This window comes from Xenia sp. Carnegie-2017, unplaced genomic scaffold, assembly GCF_021976095.1.
Source record: "Xenia sp. Carnegie-2017 unplaced genomic scaffold, XeniaSp_v1 HiC_scaffold_6, whole genome shotgun sequence".
Classification (NCBI taxonomy): domain Eukaryota; kingdom Metazoa; phylum Cnidaria; class Anthozoa; order Malacalcyonacea; family Xeniidae; genus Xenia; species Xenia sp. Carnegie-2017.
In genome coordinates this window covers 1504221-1527379 of record NW_025813526.1, presented here as the reverse complement: position 1 = coordinate 1527379, position 23159 = coordinate 1504221, and the positions used below count along the sequence as shown (strand labels likewise).

The 23159-nt window shown below is 36.1% G+C and overlaps 1 protein-coding gene and 4 long non-coding RNA genes across 10 annotated transcripts; 1 reads left to right on the top strand and 4 right to left on the bottom strand.

Annotated features, from left to right (window-relative positions):
* Nucleotides 1-167: 167 nt before the first annotated feature.
* Nucleotides 168-12750, bottom strand: LOC124457658. Its single transcript, XR_006952715.1, has 3 exons — nucleotides 12656-12750; nucleotides 4576-4580; nucleotides 168-179 (listed from the first exon to the last, which is right to left on the bottom strand). It is a non-coding gene; the product is annotated as an uncharacterized LOC124457658 (long non-coding RNA).
* Nucleotides 12751-12794: 44 nt separating this feature from the next.
* Nucleotides 12795-16960, top strand: LOC124457761. 6 transcript variants are annotated; one of them, XR_006952778.1, is made up of 4 exons: nucleotides 12795-12956; nucleotides 13691-13922; nucleotides 14471-16054; nucleotides 16295-16960. It is a non-coding gene; the product is annotated as an uncharacterized LOC124457761 (long non-coding RNA). The 6 variants fall into 6 exon arrangements; XR_006952779.1 differs by having other exon boundaries at nucleotides 14007-16054; XR_006952774.1 differs by having other exon boundaries at nucleotides 13691-14572; nucleotides 15251-16054.
* On the bottom strand, nucleotides 12948-16663 carry LOC124457759. The gene is given in 9 exon segments (XM_047007938.1): nucleotides 12948-13175; nucleotides 13411-13523; nucleotides 13595-13703; nucleotides 13840-13955; nucleotides 14033-14218; nucleotides 14312-14528; nucleotides 14719-14768; nucleotides 15111-16282; nucleotides 16285-16663. Coding segments are annotated over 9 exon segments (2487 nt in total). The 3' UTR covers nucleotides 12948-13030.
* Nucleotides 16961-17335: 375 nt separating the features above from the next.
* LOC124457760 lies at nucleotides 17336-17538 on the bottom strand. The gene is made up of 2 exons (XR_006952772.1): nucleotides 17474-17538; nucleotides 17336-17386 (listed from the first exon to the last, which is right to left on the bottom strand). It is a non-coding gene; the product is annotated as an uncharacterized LOC124457760 (long non-coding RNA).
* On the bottom strand, nucleotides 17534-18472 carry LOC124457762. Its single transcript, XR_006952780.1, has 3 exons — nucleotides 18383-18472; nucleotides 17963-18038; nucleotides 17534-17582 (listed from the first exon to the last, which is right to left on the bottom strand). It is a non-coding gene; the product is annotated as an uncharacterized LOC124457762 (long non-coding RNA).
* Nucleotides 18473-23159: the final 4687 nt, after the last annotated feature.

Here is a 23159-nt window from a genome sequence, read left to right as displayed (position 1 = left end):
GCTATAGCATTTGGATATGGTATCCATCAATGAGTAAGTATGGTTGTTATTGATACAACATGCGCAATTGCATTGTATACAGAGCTTTAGCACAAAAAATTGTATTCCCTGAAAATAAACTACCATCAGAAGTTGAAAACACCTTTCTGTTTTATTTCATATTGATATAACAATAGCTACTGGTTTGAAACAATTTACTTCTGCTTAAAGACACGACAAACATAAACCAAGTTAATACTGTGATGGTGATCAAGATTATAGTAATAGACCCAGCTTTTCCACTGATTCTGAATTTATGACTGCAATACCATACATTGCGAACTACATTGCCAGATGCTGTCAAAGAAACTGCTGGACCGAAGCTGTTGGTTCAAAAAGTTACTAAAGTGATTTCTGCTTTCTTGTCTTTAAAAGACAGGAGTACTTAGTTTCAAACCAACAGCTATTGTTATATAAGTCTACAATAAGACAGAAAGGTGTTTTTAACTTTTGATGGCAGTTTACCACATTGGAAAAAAATTCCTGATGCTACAACTTGAATAAACTGCGACTGATACATTTATGTTAGATACTTTTATCACTACACCTTGATAGCATTTGGATATGGGATTCATCGATGATGGTTACCATACTTACTCATTGATGAATGCCATATCTAAATGCTATCAAGGTGTAGTGATAATCTTCAGGGGCAGATCCAAGATTTTTCCTGTTACTCAAAATGGCTGAACGCCGGAGGCGTTCGTTTCCCAGGGGTCCGGCAAGTATGCCTCAAATATAAGAAGGCAATGCATTCAAGAAGTTAAGTCTCTGCTTGGTGAGCTTTATGTCATAACTGACAAACACTTTTTGACAGAAACCCTGCAAAGAGTCCGTGACGTCCTCCAGTACACCAGAAAACACCATCCAAAAGAAAATGATGTCTCTTTAAAAGATAAATTTCTTTCACCCAAAAAGCAAAAAACCACAGAATTGTGTGTTAAAAAGTTGTTTAGACGAAAGACAAAAGACAATGTTTGCAAAAGAGTTGGATCTGTAGCTGAATCACGAAATGCGAAGGTTTTCGTACATGATGACAAGTGTATTGGAAAACGTAAGAGATCTACGCTTAAAAATCAACCTGTCGTTAACAGAAAAAAAAACGAAGATAACAACACAGGAAGACAAAAAACACCGTGGAGTTTATGAAGTGTGGACAACGATAAGTAACATGAACCTTGGTTATGACCAGAGAGACATTTTGCTAAGTGGGAATGGATGGTTGAATGATGATCATGTTTGTGCTGCACAGGAACTTAAAAGAACAAAACACTGGAGTTTCCGGTCTTAACTGCATTGCAGCAATGAAACATTGTAGCAGATTTCTACATGCACCACATAATTTAAACAAAACTATTCAGAGACATAACATTGATCTACAATGGGTGACATCAAGTTCTACTTCTGGCAACGTAGTGGTGTATGAAAGCTTGTACAGGACAGTCAATGGCTCAGTTAAAAGACAGTTGGTTTTGATGTACAAAAGATTATGCAACAATGATGGTTCTCTCGAGATCATAGTTAATCTACAACAACGTCAAAAAAGAACTTCGGATTGTGGTCTTTTCTGTATTGCCAATGTTGTGGCTCTAGAGCATGGAATCGATGCATCAACAGTCACATTTTGCGCCATGCTTTTCTCGAAAAAAAATTGAAATGTTTCCCCATGAAATTAAGGAAAATGCCAGCTCAAAATCTGTATATGTTATCAGTATACATTGTTTTGTCTACGGCACATACCTAGTGCACCAATGGTTTATTGTGTTATCTGTGACAACTGATTTAATCATGGATCGTCTCAACTTTGTGTAAGAATCTCAGAAAAAGAAGCAGCAGCAATAGCCAGAATCACCATTTATCTGCATCGACTGTGAAAAGATAACTCAGTAACTCACTGGATGGTAATGCTTTAAATTATGATCAAGTATCAAGGCTTCTAATAAGTTTTAGTGTCAGTGCATGGTAGGGCAGTGCCTGTCAATCGTAAACAGCATTTTTTCCAATTTTTTTAGCTGGGTTAAAATGTTTTCAACAACCAGACATTTTTTAGATACTGAAGAAACTTTTCTTAGGTACTGGAAAACATTTCTTAGATATAGGATTGATATTGATAAGTACCGCATAACCTGATAACTATTGCAAAGTGCAATGAACAGTGCAGACCATGGTTCATTTAACCACATAGTTTTTGAGGTAAAACTGAACTGGTCTTATTTTTTAACATAATTTATTTTCACGAATGTCATGTTCATTTGTTTACACATTTGCACATTTCACGAAAAATACGTACATATAATACATATGATATTTGATATATTGGAATTTCATTGAACATTTCTTAAAAATAAACTTGAAAACCTCATTGCTAAATACCACATGGCACATCCCTGCTGCTTACTATGCTTAAGATGATGTAGTTATACTATATTTAAGCTTTAACATTAGTCTTCATTCTGTAGTTAAAATGTTTGTATATGTAATAGCATGGTTTCGAGTGCAAGTTGGAAAAAACTTGCACGAGTGAGTTTTTCAAAGACTATCAAAATTGCACGAGTCCGAGTCCAATTTGAAGTCTTTGAAAAATTCACAAGTGGATGCAGAGGCGTCACTAGAACTTTAATTGGGGGTAGTGCATATTCATATATTCTGTTGTGCCCTACTGATTTCTTTTGAAAGTGAATTGAATTTCAAAAGAAATCAGTAGGTCACAACTATTGAGTTCTATAGTAACTGGAGCCGCTATCTCAAGCGCGGCCTTAGATATCTGATGTCGCCAAAAAAATGGCGGATTTCGTCCGTTGCCGCTGAGACTTACCGAAATTCACCGCTTTTCCGAAAATTTCACAATTTCCCACTCCCTCCTGAGGAAAGAGTGAGGAAAATGTATGTATGTATTTGGGATTCGGCAAGCAATTTTTTGATGAAAATCAAGGTAAAAACCTTAAATTCATAACATCGAGTCAACTGTGGTTGTCAGTTATCTGCTCCTACGAGGATGCATTTATAACTATCAACGAAAGAGCTATATGTCGGCTACACATGTACGAATGCAGATGTGCGTCGTTTTCTTACCAGCGTCAAACTTGTTTGATCGATTAAACTGTTAAAGTCTATACAAAAAAGTATATCATAGTTCATCTCCACGGTTCACGAGAGAGAAGTTAGCTTATTTTTTATCATTGCTATTTTGCTTCTTTTCATGCAATGGGCAATGGCTTTTTTCGCCACAATTGTAGGATTTTTACTTGTTTCTTTAATAAATAAAGTAAGTATTAAATCTCTGGATATTTACGGATTTTCTGTAATTGAGTTTCATATTAAATTTCAAAAAGACTCAAGTCTGCATAGGTTTGGTAAATGAAAACAAACAATATTGTTTGGAAATTACTTTAAGTAACCTTTTTGTGAGGTTCTGAAGTGCAACTGCATCAAATACTTGTAAAGTTACATCAGTAGTTGATAAGTATGGCGGTCGGTCGCAAAATTAGGCTCTCTGCGAATGTTTGTATATTTCTCTGCATCTATGTGTCTTTTTCAAACTACAAGTCCTTACATCTACGGACGAACACTTCACTAAATGACAGCGATGTGTACTTTGTTTCAAAAAAGAGCTGCAGGATTGAAATTTCGGGAAATTTACGACAACAGAGGAGTCGCTACATCGCCCGGCAAAATGGCGCTGTTTCAACGAAGTTAGCTAAACGAAGAGAACGCAGCTGACTTTCTTTGCTCGGCTGCCATCATTCTGTCTGGCGACGTTTGTCCTCTGCCTGGTCCTCCAAACCATGTGGACTTTGATGTTCCATCCTTCAGTATCAAAGCCAATGGCCTGTCTATAGCTCATCTCAACGTTAGAAGTATAACCGGTAAAATCGACCAACTAAATCTTGTTATGAGTAACATCGAAGGCCCCGATATCTGGACATTCTCGGAGACCTGGCTCTCACACAGTATTCAGGATGAGGAAATTCACATACCGGGATACAATTGTGTAAGACGAGACCGGGAAGGAAAGCAAGGGGGAGGTGTAGCAATTTATTGGCGCGAAAGTTTAAATTTTATCGAGCAAGAAGACCTCATGAATGCAAATGAGTCTGTCTGGATTAAAATAAACCGAACAAGGTGCAAGCCACTCATCATCGACAATGTCTACAGACCCCCAGATCAACCTGTTGATATCTTTTTGGATAATCTAAATGATTCTCTGTCTAGAATTGATTCTACTAATGATAAAGTTCTTCTGGGAGATTTCAACATTGATTTCTCTGTCCAACAGAAAAATGCAAATTTTTCGCTGAAACGAAGACTCCGGGGAATTACAGAGGCTTTTGACCTAAAACAATTGATAAAGGAACCAACACGCGTCACCGAACATTCTGAGACGCTAATTGACCTAGTGTTTACAAACGCCAACCACAAAGTCTGGAGTTTTTGATCTCGGACTTAGTGATCACTCGCTTGTTTACTGTGTCCTTAAATCCGGTCGTCCCCGAGTTGCTCGAATCTATCGAATATCGTTCATACAAGAACTACAACAAAGACTCTTTCAATGAAGATCTTGAGAATATTCCCTGGCATGTCGTTTTCAATAACACCGACAACCTGGACGACTGTGTTAATACATGGAATAAGCTGTTCTTGGACGTTGTTGAAGCCCACGCACCAACTAAAACCCGAAGAGTCAGAGGATCGTCAACCCCGTGGATGACCTCAATCATCGCTAATGAAATGAGAAAGCGCGATTATCATCTCAAGAAAGCAAAAGGAAACAAGAACAGTCGAAATTGACGCGTTTACCGACTACTAAGAAACTGAGTAAACAGAGACATTAAGAAAGCTAAATCAGACTATTATTCCAGTCTGATTCAAGAAAACCAAGGAAATGCTAAAGGGTTTTGGAAAGCACTCAAAAAGACTCTACCATCGTCAAAGATCTCCACAAATATCTCTAGTGTACGAGTAGATGACGCAGTTGTCACCTCTGACGAGTCAATTGCCACTGCTTTGAACACCTTCTTTGTAAGTATTGGTAGAAAACCTGCCGGAAAATTTCCGGAACTGTCGTTCTCTAACCAGCCCGAGGTCAATCCTAATATAACTGGTTCCGGGTTTTCTTTCCGGCTGATATCTGAAAGTTTTGTCAGGGAAGCTATCAAGCGTTTAAAACCCAATAAGGCTACTGGGTTAGATAACAGGAACTTCCTTCTGTTTGTAAAACCGCGAGGGTCATACCCCTTTTTTAGAAAGGTGACAAACAGGACGCGTCCAACTACAGGACAATCTCAGTACTGCCAACGTTAAGTAAGATCTTAGAAACTGCTGTTCGCACTCAATTCTATGGCTACCTAACAGAAAATAACCTAATCTCGTCAAAACAGTTGGTTTTCGACTGAAATCCTCGACGGTCACAGCTTCTGCACAGTTTATTGACCAGTTACTCCTCGGCATGGACAACGGCACTGTTACAGGGACCGTCTTTTTAGATCTGACAAAGGCGTTCGACACCGTGAATCACTCCATCCTGCTACGTAAACTGTCTCGCTTTGGTCTGGATGATACAGCGCAGAACTGGTTTGATTCTTTCCTTTCCAACAGAAACCAAGTTACTTGCTGTGGCAGAGCTCAATCTGACCCAGACACAGTATCTGTCGGAGTTGCCCAAGGCTCAATCTTGAGCCCGCTATTGTTTATAATTTATATGAATGACTTACCAAACGTCCTCGAATTTTGTAACATTACTTTGTACGCTGATGACACCGTTTTATAGTTTTCCTCCAAACTTATTTCAGAAATCGAAACTAAGATGAACTCGGACCTCAGACAAGTATGTGATTGGTTGAAACTTAATCAACTTACTCTTAACATCAAGAAATCCCAATTTATGCTAATAGGTAGTAACTCGAGACTACGTAGAATCGATTCCATTGTTATTTCAGCCGATGGTAAGCAACTTAAGGAAGCAGAATGCTTTCCCTACTTAGGATTAATTATCAATCAGAATCTTACTTGGGAGGATCATTTTGAACACATGCGTAATAAGATAAACAACAAGCTAGGCCTTTTGCGGCGCATTAAGTCGTGTCTCCCACTAAGCGCTAGGATAACTTTCTTTAATTCTTTTGTTTTGCCCCTTTTTGACTACGGCGATATATTATGGGGAGACCGGGGCAACACTACACTTATGACAGAGCTACAGATCCTTCACAATAAGGCTTCGCGAATCATTTTAGATCTTCCCCTACTGCTTCCGCGAGCGATGCACTTTCAAGGCTCCATTGGAAACCTCTAGAAAGGCGGAGAGCCGAGCATCGTGCTATTTTCATGTTTAAGGTAGTTAATAACCTTTTTATGCACACTTATAAACTGCTGTTTTAACAGTAAGTATCATAACTATAATACACGATCAAAGCAAAATATCTGCAAATCATTCGCACACAGAAGATGGGGGCACTGGATAACAATAAATTTTGCAGCGGACGTTTGGAATGCCTTACCCCTTTCCATAAGAGATGTGCCCACCTTAAGCCAATTTAAGCGTGGTATCAAAAAAGCACTATTTTAATTAGTTTCGTTTTTAGCATGTTAATTTTTAAATGATGTAGTTTTATCTTCATATTTTTCGATTTGTATTCTTTTTCTTTTTATTTTTAAGTAGTTATATTATATTTAGTTACTTTTAGAGGACCACTCTGTAAACCACTTTTTAGTGATGTTGTCATCCTCAATAAAGATTAGCTATTATTATATAAAGTTGTAGCACATTTTGATTTTGTTGTGTTGATATATGAATTGGGCAAAATGCAAATAATCATGAAAACACTTATGCTTCCAATGGTGTTTATAATTCATTTGTAGTTTTAATACTTCTACCCTTCTTTTTCACTTTGTTTTGTTTTTCCTATATTTGCAATATAAGTGCACTATAATTTGAATGATTAACACAGTTTTCACCTCAATAATAAATTTCATAAGCAGTTGGTAGTGCATTTTGTTCTCTGAGTATCCACATCTGGTGTTTTGTTCATACAAGAATGATGAAGTGCAAGTAGATATGTCATAGCAAGGCAATAAAACCAAATGAATTACATATCTATAGTGTACTTTTATGCTAGAAGCTTAAAAGCTTTTTAGAAATTATAAAGTTATTGGATTATATTACCTCTATATCTGTTAACGAGTGATAACTTTCCCGCGTAAAGTTTACTAACAGCTCATTGATTGGGTAATGATGTAATTTAATTATGTTAATTGTTAGAGGTGAGATGAGCACATTGGCATTGTTGATTTTGAGATGTAGAAGCACATATATTTTACTTTTATATATTATTCATTAAACGTTTCAAAATATTTCGCTTTCGCTTGCTCGGTGGGTGAATGTTTAATAATATCATCAATCTCATGAAAAGAAATAAGAAGCAAAAAACTTGTAGAAAAGCTTTGAAAAGGAAAACCTTTTTTCAAAAAGCAGCAATAATGCATATGGTAAATCTCCTTTCTGTAAGTAAGCTCAAACTGTTTCTTAAAGAAATATAAGAAATATATAAGACATATACAGTACAGTAACTTTAAAGGTTTCATCACTGAATCTTTAATGCTTCAGTATAGTGCATTAGATATTAGTAACATTTAAACAACACTCAACTAAAATATTTTGATAAACATATGACATGATTTAAACATTAAGTTATATAAAACCCAATGGCTTATACAGTTTGAAGCTTCACATCTGCATCGAGTCATCATCAATCTCAGTACAAATGTTTACATAGACACAAACTTTATGGCCTTCCCATTTTACATGTTTGTGAATTGACATTTCATTAAGCATCAAAACATACACACAACTTTCTTGCCATCTTTCTTTGGTTCATGAACTTTAACTTCAAAGCATTCAAGGCATCATTAGTGAATCCATTGTCTCTATCCATATAATTTGACCATGATCAAATTAAATAACTCTGGATAGAGAAGAAAATAAATCAATTACCTTTACAGCATTACCATTTTTTTATGACTCTGCCAGGTCAATAACATCTTCCAGTCATCTTTACTCCTTGATCTTCCCTGCATGTTGTCAGCAAATAGAACATAACAAGCTCTGTTCCAAATCATGGGTACTGTTTGGGCTGATCATTTCTTTTTGATACTTACTCACAGAGCAAAATGTGTGCAGGGCCTTTTTTGCTTAGGGAAACTATTTTGCAAATAGATGGGTAAATTTACGATTTCATGCATTAACAAATGACAGAAAAGTATGCAGAATTTTATAAACAAAACATGAAACATCAGTATATTTGGCGTTCAAGTCAGTCTTAAAAAATACGATCTTTTATATTTTATGGCTTTTCAAGTGCATGTATAATTGCTTGTCAATCGTTGACGGACTACCAAAACAAGCAACTATCTCACCTGTGAGAAGCGATATGTTCCTTTTTGTGGAAACTACGACATCCAACAATTGAACGATTGAAGTGTTGGCATTATAAAAGAAATGCCAAAAAAGACATCGTCACAGAATATGGAACTAACGATATCCATATTCTGTGATATCGTGTTTGTTTTTGAAAAATTGTTTATAATTTACTATAGACACCAGAGGGAAGTCGAGAATATTATTTTTCTGCAAAGCGATCATTTCAGCGGAAATACGTCCGTTGGCCGCCATTTTTGGCGACCTCGCCCCAGTAGTTAGCCGCTCCAGTTATTATAGAAGTCAATGGGCACAACTGTATATATGAATATACACCCTCCCAAATAACGTTCTAGTTACGCCTCTGACTGGATGTTTTCAAAATTGCACGAGAACCATGCTATTACTTATTAATAATATACATGAAAAACTTCTCATGTTTGTAAATGATGATCGTCCAGGTTAATAAAGTCCTGAGAAGGACTGTTTTTGTTGTTGTTGACTGACGTTTCGACAACCTAAGCGGTAGTCATGTTCAGAATCAAATGAGGAGTAAACGTCAGGTTAGCCGTATTTGTTATCTGGTTCTTACGCCTGCTGGTTGATTTGACAATCTGAATAGCCTCTTGTGTGTTCAAACCCTCATTACAAACACGACGGACGTACTGCCATTACCGACAGAAGACATTATGGAGCTACTGGAGCTTACCTCACCTCGACTTACTTCCAATACAAAGGAACACACTACAAATAATTACGTCATTGTATTGTGTGTACAGGAAATGTGTATTGTCATTGTGAATTAGTGTGAAGTGAAATATTTTATTTTTAGTTGTGATGTGTGATTTAGGTGTGATGTTTTTAGTTGTAATGTGTGGGTGTCAATTGTGTATTGTCATTGTGAATTAGTGTGAAGTGTAATGTTTTTAGTTGATCGTTTGTTTGTATTGTGAATAAGTCGTTTGTAAGGTTCCGGTAATTGCTGTGATCTGTTCAGGGGGCTTTGTTCCAAGTTGGTATACCAACTTTCTAATGTAAGCCGTAGTAGTCGGTCAGTATGTGTTGGCTTGCGATAAATTGTTGTTCGTAGTTTTTCATTGTCATGTTTTACCAAACAGTCGAGAAGAGGAAGAGTTCCGTTTTCTTCGACATCTTTGGTAAATTGTATGTGGCTGTTCTATTTGTTGATGTAAGTATGAAGGTCATCAATCTCGTCTGCATGTAGTGCTGTGATTGTGTCATCTACGTAGCGAAACCAAAAAGGTAGTGCATGTTTGTAAGTCGTGAGCGCCCGTTCCTCTATAGATTGCATTACAATTTCAGCAACTACAACAGAAATGGGCGAGCCCATTGCTGTCCCATGTAATTGTTTGTAGTGTGTTCCTTTGTATTGGAAGTAAGTCGAGGTGAGGCAGAGCTCCAGTAGCTCCATAATGTCTTCTGTCGGTAATGGCAGTACGTCCGTCGTGTTTGTAATGAGGGTTTGAACACACAAGAGGCTATTCAGATTGTCAAATCAACCAGCAGGCGTAAGAACCAGATAACAAATACGGCTAACCTGACGTTTACTCCTCATTTGACTCTGAAGATGACTACCGCTAAGGTTGTCGAAACGTCAGTCAACAACAACAAAAACAGTCCTTCTCAGGACTTTATTAACCTGGACGACCATCATTTACAAACATGTAAAGATACTCCCGGGTTCAAACCATTTACTTTAAAAACTTCTCAATTCTGTTGACTTTTAACTTCAGCGTACGTACATTTCAGCCGGCAAGTTATTAATATCGACCGTCTTGTATATTTCAATTCCGTCGGATATTACTTTTCACGACACCATAGCTTACACACACACCGCTAGAACAAGGTATCTACTTTTAGCAATGTTCATATTTGCATTCTGAAACATCTATAAAATGGTGACCTGCAAACTAGTTCACCAAAAGAAAATCTACTTAAAACTTACACCAGACGTTGTAATTGCTTTGTTAACATCAATTTAACTTTCCCGCTTTTGTATTTTGATTGACTCTTCGATCACTTCTTTGTTTGAGTAAGCAATCAGGAGCACATTTTTCGAAAATAAATTGCACCGGTGTTTCGCTTTTTCTGCACTGTTGTTTCGTTTTTTTGCACTGGTGTTACGTTAAATTGCTCTGTTCTTAACCAATCAGAATTGAGAAATTTTTCCATGTATATTATTAATACTGGAACATACTGCAATATCATACAATTGGAGAAGATACAAAAACAAAATTACATAATACACATTTCTTGTAAATAATTAGCTACTTATTTTTTACAAATCTGCTTTATTTGGGATAAAATTAAAATCCAGTTCTCGATATTTCATTCAAAAGACATACCTAGATTGTATTTTGTATTTTATAATAAATACTTATTAGTTCTTATTCAAAAAATATGCAAGGATATGCCTGCCCATTTGTAGCAATATTCAATCTCATAAAATATATTTTCAGTTCAGTGTAAAATATATACATAAGTTTAATAAAGTCGGGCAATATTCGTGCAATTTAATCTTTTAATGTTCATGCAATCCAATTATTACAATATTTATGCAATCCAATCCTTACAATATTCATTCAATCTAATCCTTATAGTATTTATGCAATCCAATCCTTAAAATATTCATGCAATCCAGTCTTTACGCAATTCAACCATACAATATTTATGCAATCTTTATAACACCTACATGAATTCGTTGAGACATCCCATCATCGCCATGTGATATTTGGCGATATTATAAAATTTTACTTATGAATATTGCCACTCACGATTTGCTTTTGCTTGATCATATATTGTCCCTGAATTTGAAAAACAATGGATAAAACAATATCTGATATTGCTATTAAGCTAAAAGTACGGTGGCCGGTACCAGAGCCCACTATTCGTAAGAGTTAGGACAAACGGTCTGGGGCAAGTGCGGTGCCGCCATTTTGGTTCCTACTACAAAATGAAACTATAATAATAATAAAGTAAATGGTTTGAGTCATTTATCAATTTCGTAATTTCGACGTAAAAGCATTTTTTTCATTTTTTTCGTATTCATTGATTTGGCGATATGTAGTGACATTTAGTCGCCGTCAACGATCAAATATTACACACTTATCAATAACAAAACGTAATATTATCTCAAAATACTATATCTCTAGCAGTAATCGCCATATAAACACTACCTGTAATTTCAAAACTAGCAACCAAAATGGCGGAAATTGATCAGATGATCAATATTGTCCAATCGACGTAAGCATAACGGAGAACAATAGATGTCACAACTCTTACAAATAGATGGCTCTGGCCGGTACTGGTCACCAGAAAAATAATTTCAAAAACATAACAAAGAATAAGAAAACATCACTCAAAATACTCACTACACATTTCAAAATACTCAATACACACTCGTCCCAGTCTTACCCTGGTCTGGCCTGGCCAGTGAACCTGGCCCACAGTCGTCATTAGTTTCCATATACGAAATTGACGTGGCGTCGGAAAGCTAATACAAGTATACGCTTCCGAATTTCACATAGACAAAAAAAGTCAAACATATCGCCACAATAGCATCAAAATATGCGATACGCGTACATGAACTATTAGCAATATTTCTTCCAGGGATTTCTTGGTCTTGGTTAGACAACACAACATGAGTGGTCAATGTACAGATTGCATGTAATTGTATTTGTATTGGTTATATTCGACAGTCATTAGTTTAACTAATGCACTAATTGACGTGACTGGTACTGAAGGTCTAAATTTATTGTTTTTACTCGAAATTACAGAACTTTTCATTTTCTTTGGCGTTTCTTGTGCAACAAATTATAGCGCTATGCGCAAATTTTTTCTTTGGTTTCCTTGTTATTTCTGTAACGCATCACACAAGTACGTACGCGACATAGCGAATGTAAATTCATATACTTAAATTTTTGCTATTAAAGTACGGACATGTGTCGGAAGCCACTGCAAATACATTTGCTTGCGATATGTAGATCGTCTACTAATGTTGTTGCCCGACCAAGACCAGCAAAACCCTGGACGAATTTCTAATTATAGTTCAGCCAATATTTTCAAGCTATTATCCAAATGTCGCAATTTGTTTGTCTTCTGAAATGCGGATTATATATTTAATATGCTTACTTTATTATGTCACGTCAGTTTCGTAGATGGAAACTAATGCCGACCTTGGCCCACACGGGGAATGCTATAACCCGGGCGATGATCGGGGACGCGCCTATTAAATTCCTGGTCAGCGGCAAAAGCCTTGACATAATAATCGCTATAAGTACAATATGTTTTTTGTATAAAATTTCATAACACAAATCAACACAAAGTATAGAGCACAGCGCCCACATTGGCTTTTACAAAATATGCGGTCTTTTTTATAACGAATGTTACTGCAAACGCGCATTGTGAAGTATGTTATTCTTTGTTATTGAGCTTGCTTGTAATATGTTCTATAAGATATTGATGATGCTCAAAAGTATTCTAATCGGTAAGTCTTTTTTATTCGGCACTTTTAAATCTTACAATTTATGTTTTGTATTATTATACGATTGTCATGTCTGATTATGGGCAAGCAAAGTACTCTGTCAGAGTTTGTCCAAAGTCAACATTCAAACAACTTGCATGAAAGTACTGCCCACATGAATCACATCCCAACCAGTCTTCACCATCATCTATCTTGCAAATCTTGCATACCAAACTATTTCTCCTAATAAAATAAATTTTACACATTTTACTTATGGTATAGTAAACAAGCACACAATTTATAACATTACAAATGTCAGATTGATTTTATGGATAATTCCAACAAATAAATCACGACTTTAATGTTTTTGTCTAGTTTTATGTTTTTGTCTAGTTTAATGTTTTTGTCAATTAAATAAAATCTATAATTTGCCCCTTTTATTAAAATATTTAAAAAAATATAATTTTTTTGTTATTACTCATAAATGTCATCATAGCAAGAACCCATAATCATTGAAGTCACGTGCTGCCTCACTTTTCTCATGTCAAACTTTGAATTTATGTCAAGATTTTGACTCAGATATTCAGCAAACTGAAATGATAAAAATAAAAGAGATTTTTTTTAAATTGTTATTTCTTAGAACATAATGTCAAAACAACTACCAGGCAAATAATTATTCCACAGTTAAACCCATCCTCTTGCACATAGTGTGAAGGCTGAATAATAGACCAAGTTGATGTGTTCCACCCACTTTTTAGATCAACAAGGGCACTTTATAAACAAAGGGATTATATTATCAACTGCACTATATCAATGTTGCTGTGTGTATTCAAGACATTGAAGTGATTCATTGAATTGGAATTTCAAATACTGGTATTTGTCAAGGAAGTAATGTATGTATACTTACCAAATGCTTTTGATAAACTGTGAAAGTTCAACTCTTGTTGCTTCACTGATAACTTCTTCTACATGACCTTCCATAGGATCAAGGTAGTATACCATCTCTTTTTGTTTGTCGATTACCTTTAAAAGTGACAATATTGAAAATAATAAAAATTTGTTGCCTTGTCTTAGCTATGTTGCATCCATATTGTATTTACCAAAAGTGTCCAATGGCTCCCAGACATATTGAGAGGAAATATTATTGTGTCAATTGCCATGAAATTTTGATCTGCCCACAGTCGACGTGTACTAGATCCTCGTTGCACCAACTGACATACATATGATTCTGCTGGTAGGACACCAGGATATTCACATGAAAGTTTCCATAAGAAAGCGTTGATAACCTATAACAATCAGGCTCAATTACCATTTCATCATTTGTCTCTGATGCATGATAATCATATGTAAGCTGTAGAGTGTTTAATCACTTGACTTACTGTATCACTAAGCCATCCAGGTGCCACAGTTTTATTTTCAATTAGTGTGGCAGCATATTTAGTCATCTCATTTGGTGGAATGAGGGTCCATAAATCCTGAAGAGTCACTTTGTTTGGTCCAAATTCTAGCATTTGATCACCTAACTTAATTCCATTTAGAGAGGCATTCAGTAAGGGATCCAGTGGATTTGCCTTGTGCTCAGCTGAGACGTCAACACTACAGTTGCCATTTAGGAAAAGAAAAGTGGACTATGTGTAATGGTATAGTCCTCACTCATATTAAATAATTACTACATAGTAAATATAAATACTACACTGAAATGTTACTACCCCCCTCTCATCATTGCACAAATATTTTTGGAAAATTTTTCTCCATTCAATATTTCTCTATTGCTATATGTTTGTACCTGCTTGAATTTCTTTTTTCATTCTCCTGGTTTTGCACATTAGTGGACACCTATGGAAATAAAAAGACTACTTTCAGAAAATACTCGTGACGAGATGTAATCTAAAGAATTACGAACAACTTTTTCAAACGTTGTTTTTGAGTATGGCAAAAATGAGTGCGATTTAGAAGACAAAAACCCACAATTTGGTGATGCCCTTCGTATCGTATATCTAATGGCTGGTGAAAATTACTTTTGAAACAATACTTTAATAAGATATTGGAAAGTAAGATAAGTGCTTTTGTCTTTTTACTCTTTTCGGACGGATAAGAAATTTTTTAAACATAAAAGTAATAATTTGAGAGAAGCTTTTTTAAGAAATGACAAGAAAGCAATTCAATAACTTGTCTTACTTGTGCCATTTCATCGCCCACATTAGTAAGATCTATTGTAAATGGTGTAGATTTTTTTGTCTTGCGTCGTCTGGGAGGTAGGGCCTTATGAAAGATTTGATGGTATTTTGTCTCGGTAACCTTTAATTTTTTTTTCACAGGACTCAATCGAAGAGGCAAACCATTTTCTGTGGGAAAGTTTTGTTCAAAAAACTGTTTCAAGCTTTCAGCTTTTTGCACTGCTTCTTGTAGAGTGGTCTCGTTGTCGATCAGGAAGGTCATACTGTGTATTTGGCCCAGTTGTTCTTGCAAGATCTTTCTGAGCCTTTTGGAACTTTTGTTTGAAGTAGTTTCAAACTTAACTGTTTCTTCGTGGGGTATGTCGTGGATATATTTTTTGTTATCAGAAGACAACGATTCTTGCAAAACAACGTCTCTTTTGATGGTGCTCCATGATGACGCATTGGCTTCCTCAAGTTCTTCTGGCGTAGTATCTTGTGGCAATCCAAGAGGTTCATTGTCGAGAGTGAAGAAAACGCTATTTCGGTAGTGTTCTGGAAGACTTTCGAAATCCCACTCGTCATAGAAAGAAAAAACTGCGAAAAAATGTTTGCAAGGGAAATGGGTAGTGTGCCATATGTTGCAGGTACAACTTGGTTCTCGGAAGTCTGTAAAATATTTCTTTCCAACATTGCTCTCGCTCTTGACATTGAACGTGCCCTTCTTTAAATTAACCGGATTTATGTCGTCCTGTTTGAAAATGGCTGAAGCGTATCGATTTTTAAGGCAACATTTCAAAAAGTGTGGAGGTCTGTTGTGCAAGTATTCTGGGATTGATGGGTTGTACTTGCAGTAGGCGCTGCTCAGTCGCAGGTTTGCATCCAAATAGTGCTGAAGAACATCGGGAATGAAAGATTCAACCAACATCACCGCAATACCATACACAGATTTGTCAATACTTTGGGGTAAGTATTCGTATTTAAAGACTCTGTTTTGAGCCTCAACGCCATTGTTAGTATTAACAATGTTGGTGACTTGCTGTTTTCGAAAAGCGTGTGCCCATCTGACAGCGCAAGAAAACCACGTACGGTCAACATATTCTCTCATCTTGCTGCATTCTTTATACACTTTGGACTCTCGAAAATCTTTTACTGCCTTGTCGTACTCCTGTTTGGTACTGACATTAGCAATCTTTTCATTTGCAGAAGGAAGTGTTGTTGCTGTTCATATGACAATCCATTCTTGCTTGCTGAAGCCCACCGTTTTAGCGCTTGCAACCTGTGAAAGTCGCAAACATAAACCTGTACATCGGGAAAACTTTTTTCTATCGCGCCTATTTCTGCTAATGAGTAATCCACCATAAAATATTTTGGGTTCCATACTGGATTCCATCCTTTTATAATAGCCAGAGCCTCTTCTATGGCTTCTTCGGTCTCTGTCTGGCACATAAATTCAGCCACAACTTTGTAGCCAACGTTTGAATGAACGCACACAAAGAAAAGCGGTATTGCGTACTTTGTTGTTTTGTATGTGGTGTCCATGAGACACAATTGTCCGCCATAACGAATCAACATTCGTTGTTGCCAATGCTCTTGATGCACAAACAAAAACTTTTTATCGTCCTTTGGAGGAATATCGTTTCTGGAAGCGTTATCTCTTGTGCGGTAGAAAAACTTGCTGCTTGGAGAATTCTGTTTCCAGGTTTCTACCTTCCTGCGCAGGGACTCTTGTTCGTCTTTGCAGTCCTTAAGGGACTCTATTGCTTTTGCTACGTGGTTTCGAATATCCTTTTTATTTGGATAGTACCGTTTATTTGTCCTGCGCGGTGTAGCCTTTTGTCCGTCTTGTGGAAATAAAGTCTCTTCAACGTATTGATCAAGACACCTTTTGACTTCTGAGGTTTTAATTACATTGCGTTTTACCAAACTATAAACTTTCGTGACCAGTCGGTAATCCATTCGCTGCCCAACTGTTGCCGTGGCACCAATGGCGTGACTTGAATGAGCACTACTAAGAGGTATTTTTAGTTAAAATCGACTGCTGGCGCGAAGCTGTGAGGAGGAATCGTTATCCATTTTTTCCTTAATCTCTCTAAATACTCTCCGTTTTGCCATAACCAAGCTGTTTTCTGATGTAAATTGTTCTCGATCGATGTAGTAGTCGAGAAATACTCTGACTTGTCTTATTTGCACTTGTGCTGGACAATCCAGTTTTCTACTGTTCTGTAATCGAATCCGTCCCTTTTCTTCATAATCATGGTCACTTTTTACGTCGTGTCTGCGAGTGCCTCTGCTGTCCTGAGAAGTTTGTTAAAATAAAACAGTGTGGTGTCAAGACAAATTGTGCACAAATAAATCTTAAATATCTTAACGAAGAATACATACTTTCGCGCTCCCATGTAAACAATGTCTTGTTTCGTTGCTCACAATCAAAAACGGATTTCCAAAAACTCAATTGGAATATTTCCCTTCTTGCTTTCAAACACTGGCGGTGCTAGAAAAATAAATGATATGTTTTTTCAGCATTTTGTTTGTCTTCAAGTAAAACATTCTTATTATGCTAAGCTATGCAGATGTGTTAGATAATAAAATGTATTTAAAAGAGATAGCAAAATAATTGGCGAGTCATTGAACGGTTTTTTCCTAATGAGTTTTTTGCTAATATAGATAGAAATGACTGTTAGATTCGATTCTTCTAACTCCATAATGGAATGTCTTTGCGACTATAAAATGTTAATTGGTCGTGCAATATTAAAGAAGGGGGGGGGGGAATGTAGCAGGCTTGGCTGCCCAGTTTATGCGTCGGTTGAAAATTTCTTGGTGTTTTCTCGCTTTAATTTGGGGTAAGATGCTTGATGCGGTTGAGTTGATTACCTGTAAGTGAAAAACGTTTATTGCCCCTTGTTTTTGAGTGGTTGTCAGCTTTCACAAACGAGATAGAATCAATTACCTAAATTCAAAAACCTCTTTCACTTTTCAAATATATTAACGCGTGAAATCAATTTATCAAGGTTTACGTATTACGGCCTTTGAAAGTTAACTGTTCAACAATTACAAAAACCTTTTCAAGCCGACAATTTGAAGAAATAAATTATAAAACATACTTCAAAAAACATGATCTTGTAAACTTAGCTATATTAGCTTTATAATGACTATGAAATAATGTCAAAATATTGCTTTTAGATTTTGTTTCTTGCTATTAACTGAAATTTTGAGTTAACATGATGATGTTTTTCGGAATATGTTACAAATTGTTTGCAGTATGGTGCAACAATTGAAAACAAACTACGAGACCTGAAACTGTTCAAGAAGTTCTTCCATTTGCTCCACCGTTCCATCAATGTATCCTGTGCAGTAATTTTCCAGAATTTGCACACTTGCGAGTTTCTCTAAGGAAGTTTACTTGTTTATTTGAGCATTCTGCAGATTCACGCTGAAGAATTGTCTGCGCCATATACTGAGTATGAAACACGAAATTTGTTCCTTAATATATTTTAGTCTGTTGAAATGTTTAAAGTGGTTATATCACGAATTTTAGCCCCCCTTTTTTATTAGCTAAATTGAAAGACCTTGTTTCAGTGATTTCAAATCTGCAATTATAATTGAAATTGGATTGGTGAAAGTGATTTTACGGACGTTCAAAGTCACGATTTTCAGCATTTTTTTTGCGAACTTTTTGATCGGTATGCTAATGACTTGTGACGTAGAAAGTTGAACACATATATCAACATGGCGTATTCTACTAGTAATCTTAATAAGAAACGCGGAGGAAAACGCTGTGTTGCTGGCGGACCTAATCAAATTAGTTGCGCCAATGATTCAAAAACCGAAGGAATGTCGATGCATCTGTTTCCTAAAAAAGAAACAGAGCCGCAAAGACATAGAAAATGGGTAAATTTTGTGCGTAAACATAGACCGGGTTTTGAGGCTTCCTCTACCTCGTGTCTGTGTTCTGCGCATTTTGAAGATTATTGTTTTGACCTTAATTTGAGCGTGTAAGTCAAGCTCAAAAGAAGGATGAAGAAAGATGCTATCCCAACCATTGACGTGGCTGGGATTCCTGAACCATTACAGGACGAAATAACCGATCGAAAGCGAAGACAAGTAAGTTTACGCTTGTTTATGTTAATTTTTTGTCATATGTAAATTCGATATAAGTTTTGTAGATTATTCGACATACTCTCCATAAGCCATCGCTGAAGGAAACATGTTCTCTCAATGAGGAAGTACCATCTACTAGTGATGAAGCTGAGCATGTTTAAGTACGCACTGGGGAAGCAAACGATTCGCCATTTGAACGGCTTGCTATTTTCCATTTTTACATTTATGCTATGATTTAATTCCATATATTTTTTCTTTTGTCTTTTTTCCCAGATTGACATTGAAGAAAAGATATTCTTTCATTTAATTCTTTCAGCTTAACCTCTCAGTAGTTGCACCAATTTGTTTTTATTGTTTACTCTTGTTTCAAACCATTAAACTGCATGTCAACTTATATAGTGCATCCATGTATCTCCTATTTGGTTTTCATCTAGGCATATTTCCTGACCATTCCAAACTCAGCAAAGAAGGTCAACAGTCTCTACAGTGCACAAGTTAGAAGACTATTCCATCATCGCCCCTCTGATGGTATGTAACCTGTTGTGTTACCACTTGGATATGCTTTCCGAATAAAGTGGTAAACACAAGCAGGTAAAGGCCAGTATTCTCCCATCCCATAGACCCACAAAACCATCGCATCAACCATCTGTATGCCACAGCTCTCAAGTACCTGAAGTAAATAAAAGGTTGGACTAATTATTGTTGATGAAACAATGTTGATTATAACATTGTTTCTCATACAATTACAATCTTACATATTTAATGATTGTGATGCTTGGCGGCGATAAGCACGTCCATTCCTATCTCTCAATAGTGGCCCGACGTTTTCAAGGACAGCCTCATGAACTAAAGGCCCAAATTTGGCATGCTGTGTTATGCATGATATTTTCTCAATGCTGCCATCGAATGTCATTTTCTGCAAAGCTGGTCCAATTTCCTTACAGCATCTGTACTCTAATGCGCCTTCTAACAAATCGGTATGACAGCATTGACAATTACACCTGAAACGTGGGAGCATTCTGGTTTATAAAGTAACGTTATGTATATTACAAACAGGAGAAAACAACAACTTACCATTCACCAAGTGGAATTACGCCATCACTTCGTTGTTCTAATGTCGCAGGGAGAATTCCATCGGGATCATCTGGAGTATGCACTTCATCACCATCTCCTGCTAGCGGTTCATCGTCATATGCGAAGTCGTTTAAATGCTCGACATAACCCACGGATTCCGAGCTCGAATCAGATACGCATTCAGACATCGAATTCGAATTATCTGAGCACTGATTTGAGGCCATACTTTCCGGACAACTTGTTTTTTAATATTTTATTGAAAATACTGTCATTATTTGTTTTTAAGACAAGAAAAACGGCAACAAAATCACCTTCTATAATATAATATTATATTGACGGAAACAGACGTGTTCAACTATCTACGTCACAAGTATCAATATGGCGTCGTAAAAAATTCGCAAATAGTACCCAACTTTGGAGGCAAAATTAAACAACTTATATTTATCTGTTTAAGTCCAGCGACATGTCATAGTTCTTCAAATAATCCAAATTTTCAATTAAGCTCATAAAAAAGGGGGGCTAAAATTCGTGATATAACCACTTTAATAATGAGCCAGAGCAAACACTCGAACGCTTATACGTCTTTATATGAATTTCATTCCACGAGCCAGTAATGTGCCCACTATTTTTTTCACTTTTGATGCGAGGTTTTTATATTTTTTCTTAGCTAGGTGGAGTTAAGGCGAGACCTATAAAGCACTTGAAAAACGCAAGTACCTATACGTAAGAATGAAAAGTGCGCGAATATTGAACATATAAATTAAGGATAGGCTATCTAGGTGCAGTTAAGGCGAGACCGATAAAGCACTTGAAAAAAGCAAGTACATATACGTAAGAATGAAAAGTGCGCGAATATTCAGCATAATGAGTATAGGCATTGAGGATAGGCCATTTCCTATGATCTAAGTAGTAGCTTCTAGATTTAATCTCATACGTAAATCTAACGTCACAATGCGCGTTTGAAGCAACATTTGTTATAAAAATGACGACAGGTTTTGAGCAGAATAATTAGGATTAGAATACTTTTGAGCATCATCAATATCTTATAAAACATATTACCAGCAAGCTCAATAACAAAGAATAATATACTTCACACTGCGCGTTTGCAGTAACATTCGTTATAAAAAAGACTGCATATTTTGTAAAAGCCAATGTGGGCGCTGTGCTGTATACTTTGTGTTGATTTGTGTTATGAAATTTTATACAAAAAACATATTGTACTTATAGCGATTATTATGTCAAGGCTTTTGCCGCTGACCAGGAATTTAATAGGCGCGTCCCCGATCATCGCCCGGGTTATAGCATTACCCAACCCACACAGGAAGAAGCATGTTTTGTCCGTTTTGTGGAAAGTAGTTGCTCGAATCGTATGCTTTTTGTGCAAATTGTGGCAAAAAAAATCAAACTATCTGGACTGCAAGGTTTATCAGAAAAAGGGCTTCATGAAAAGGAACGTGTTCCGGTTACTTTCAATTATTTAAAAAAAGAAAAGATGATGAAAGAGCGAAGCACTTCAGAACATCGACAAGTGGTAGTGGCTATAAAGGAAAAGCAAAAAGGGCAAAAAGCACTCATGGAGATCTTAATGAAACTGTTCGGATAAATGTCGGAATTATGCTTTATGATGGTAAAGAATTAAAGATTCAGCGTGGGAAATCTTTAGTTCTATCTATACAAAAATCTGCTAATGATGAAAGCTTATTATAGGCAGCTCTAAACAAAAATATAGCACATTCAGAAAATATAATTAAGCCTATGAAGAAGTATGTGATGCCTATACTCATATACATCAAAAGTAGCAAAGCTAAAAGAGAGTGAGGAAGATTTTGTTTTGCATAAATACAAGGAAGAATGTAAAAAGCCATATCACAGAATTAATTTCTTCCTTTGCCCTGACATTGACTATTCTCTATCAAAGTTAAAAGGATGCTTGAGAGATGATAACAGTAGCAGTGATCACACAGATGATGTTGAAGTAAGTAAAGAACAGTCTTCCAAGTTAAACAACAACCATAGTGGTCGTGAAAATAAGTCAGTACCCATCCTAGAGAATGATGAACAGTATTTGAAGGATGATGTCAGTAGCAGTAACAATATTGAGGATGTTGAAAAATCTTCAACAGTAACCAAAAACCATAGTAATGGTGAAATGTGCCTATAACATACAGTCATGATATGCTAGCAATGAAGTCACCACCTATACCAATATATGATAATCAGCATGGGGGTCAAAAATTAAACAGTTTGACTTATGGTACTTTAAGAGAAATGTTTCCACAAATAAATGATCAAATTATACTAGAGGCTTTGCATAACAGTGACAATGATTTTGAAGTGGCTGTAGCTTATATTCTTGAACTACGAAATCAGGACACAATTCCACATCGAGTGTATGCTTCATTTGGATTCTGTAATAACATTGATGATGATATAGATTTTCAAGATAATGAAGCATCTCTACCTGGTAACAAGGAGGTTACAAAACCTGAGGAAAGGCAAGAAAGCATAACTACTGAGAAGTCTCTTTCTAGCATTATCAAGAAAGTTTCAAAAGATAAGATAACAATTGATTCAACTATTAGGATCAAGGTATGTTTTTCACCGTGTACCCAATTCATTTAACTTATTAAAATATTGTATGCCCGTTTATTGAACCTTATTTGATAATTTTTATCGCAAGATGTTGAGCTTTAATGTGTTAAATCAATGCATGAATTTTATTTGACCAGAATAGTCTCAGATATGAATATTAATTGTGATAGAAAGTTAATTATGTCTTAAAATTTAATATGACAGTTTCTTCTTTAATACATCATTATGCAATTGAAAGTTTAGGTTGAAATATGTTCAAAAACCCATTTATTGTGTGCAGTAGTGCTTATCTAACATGTGTGAA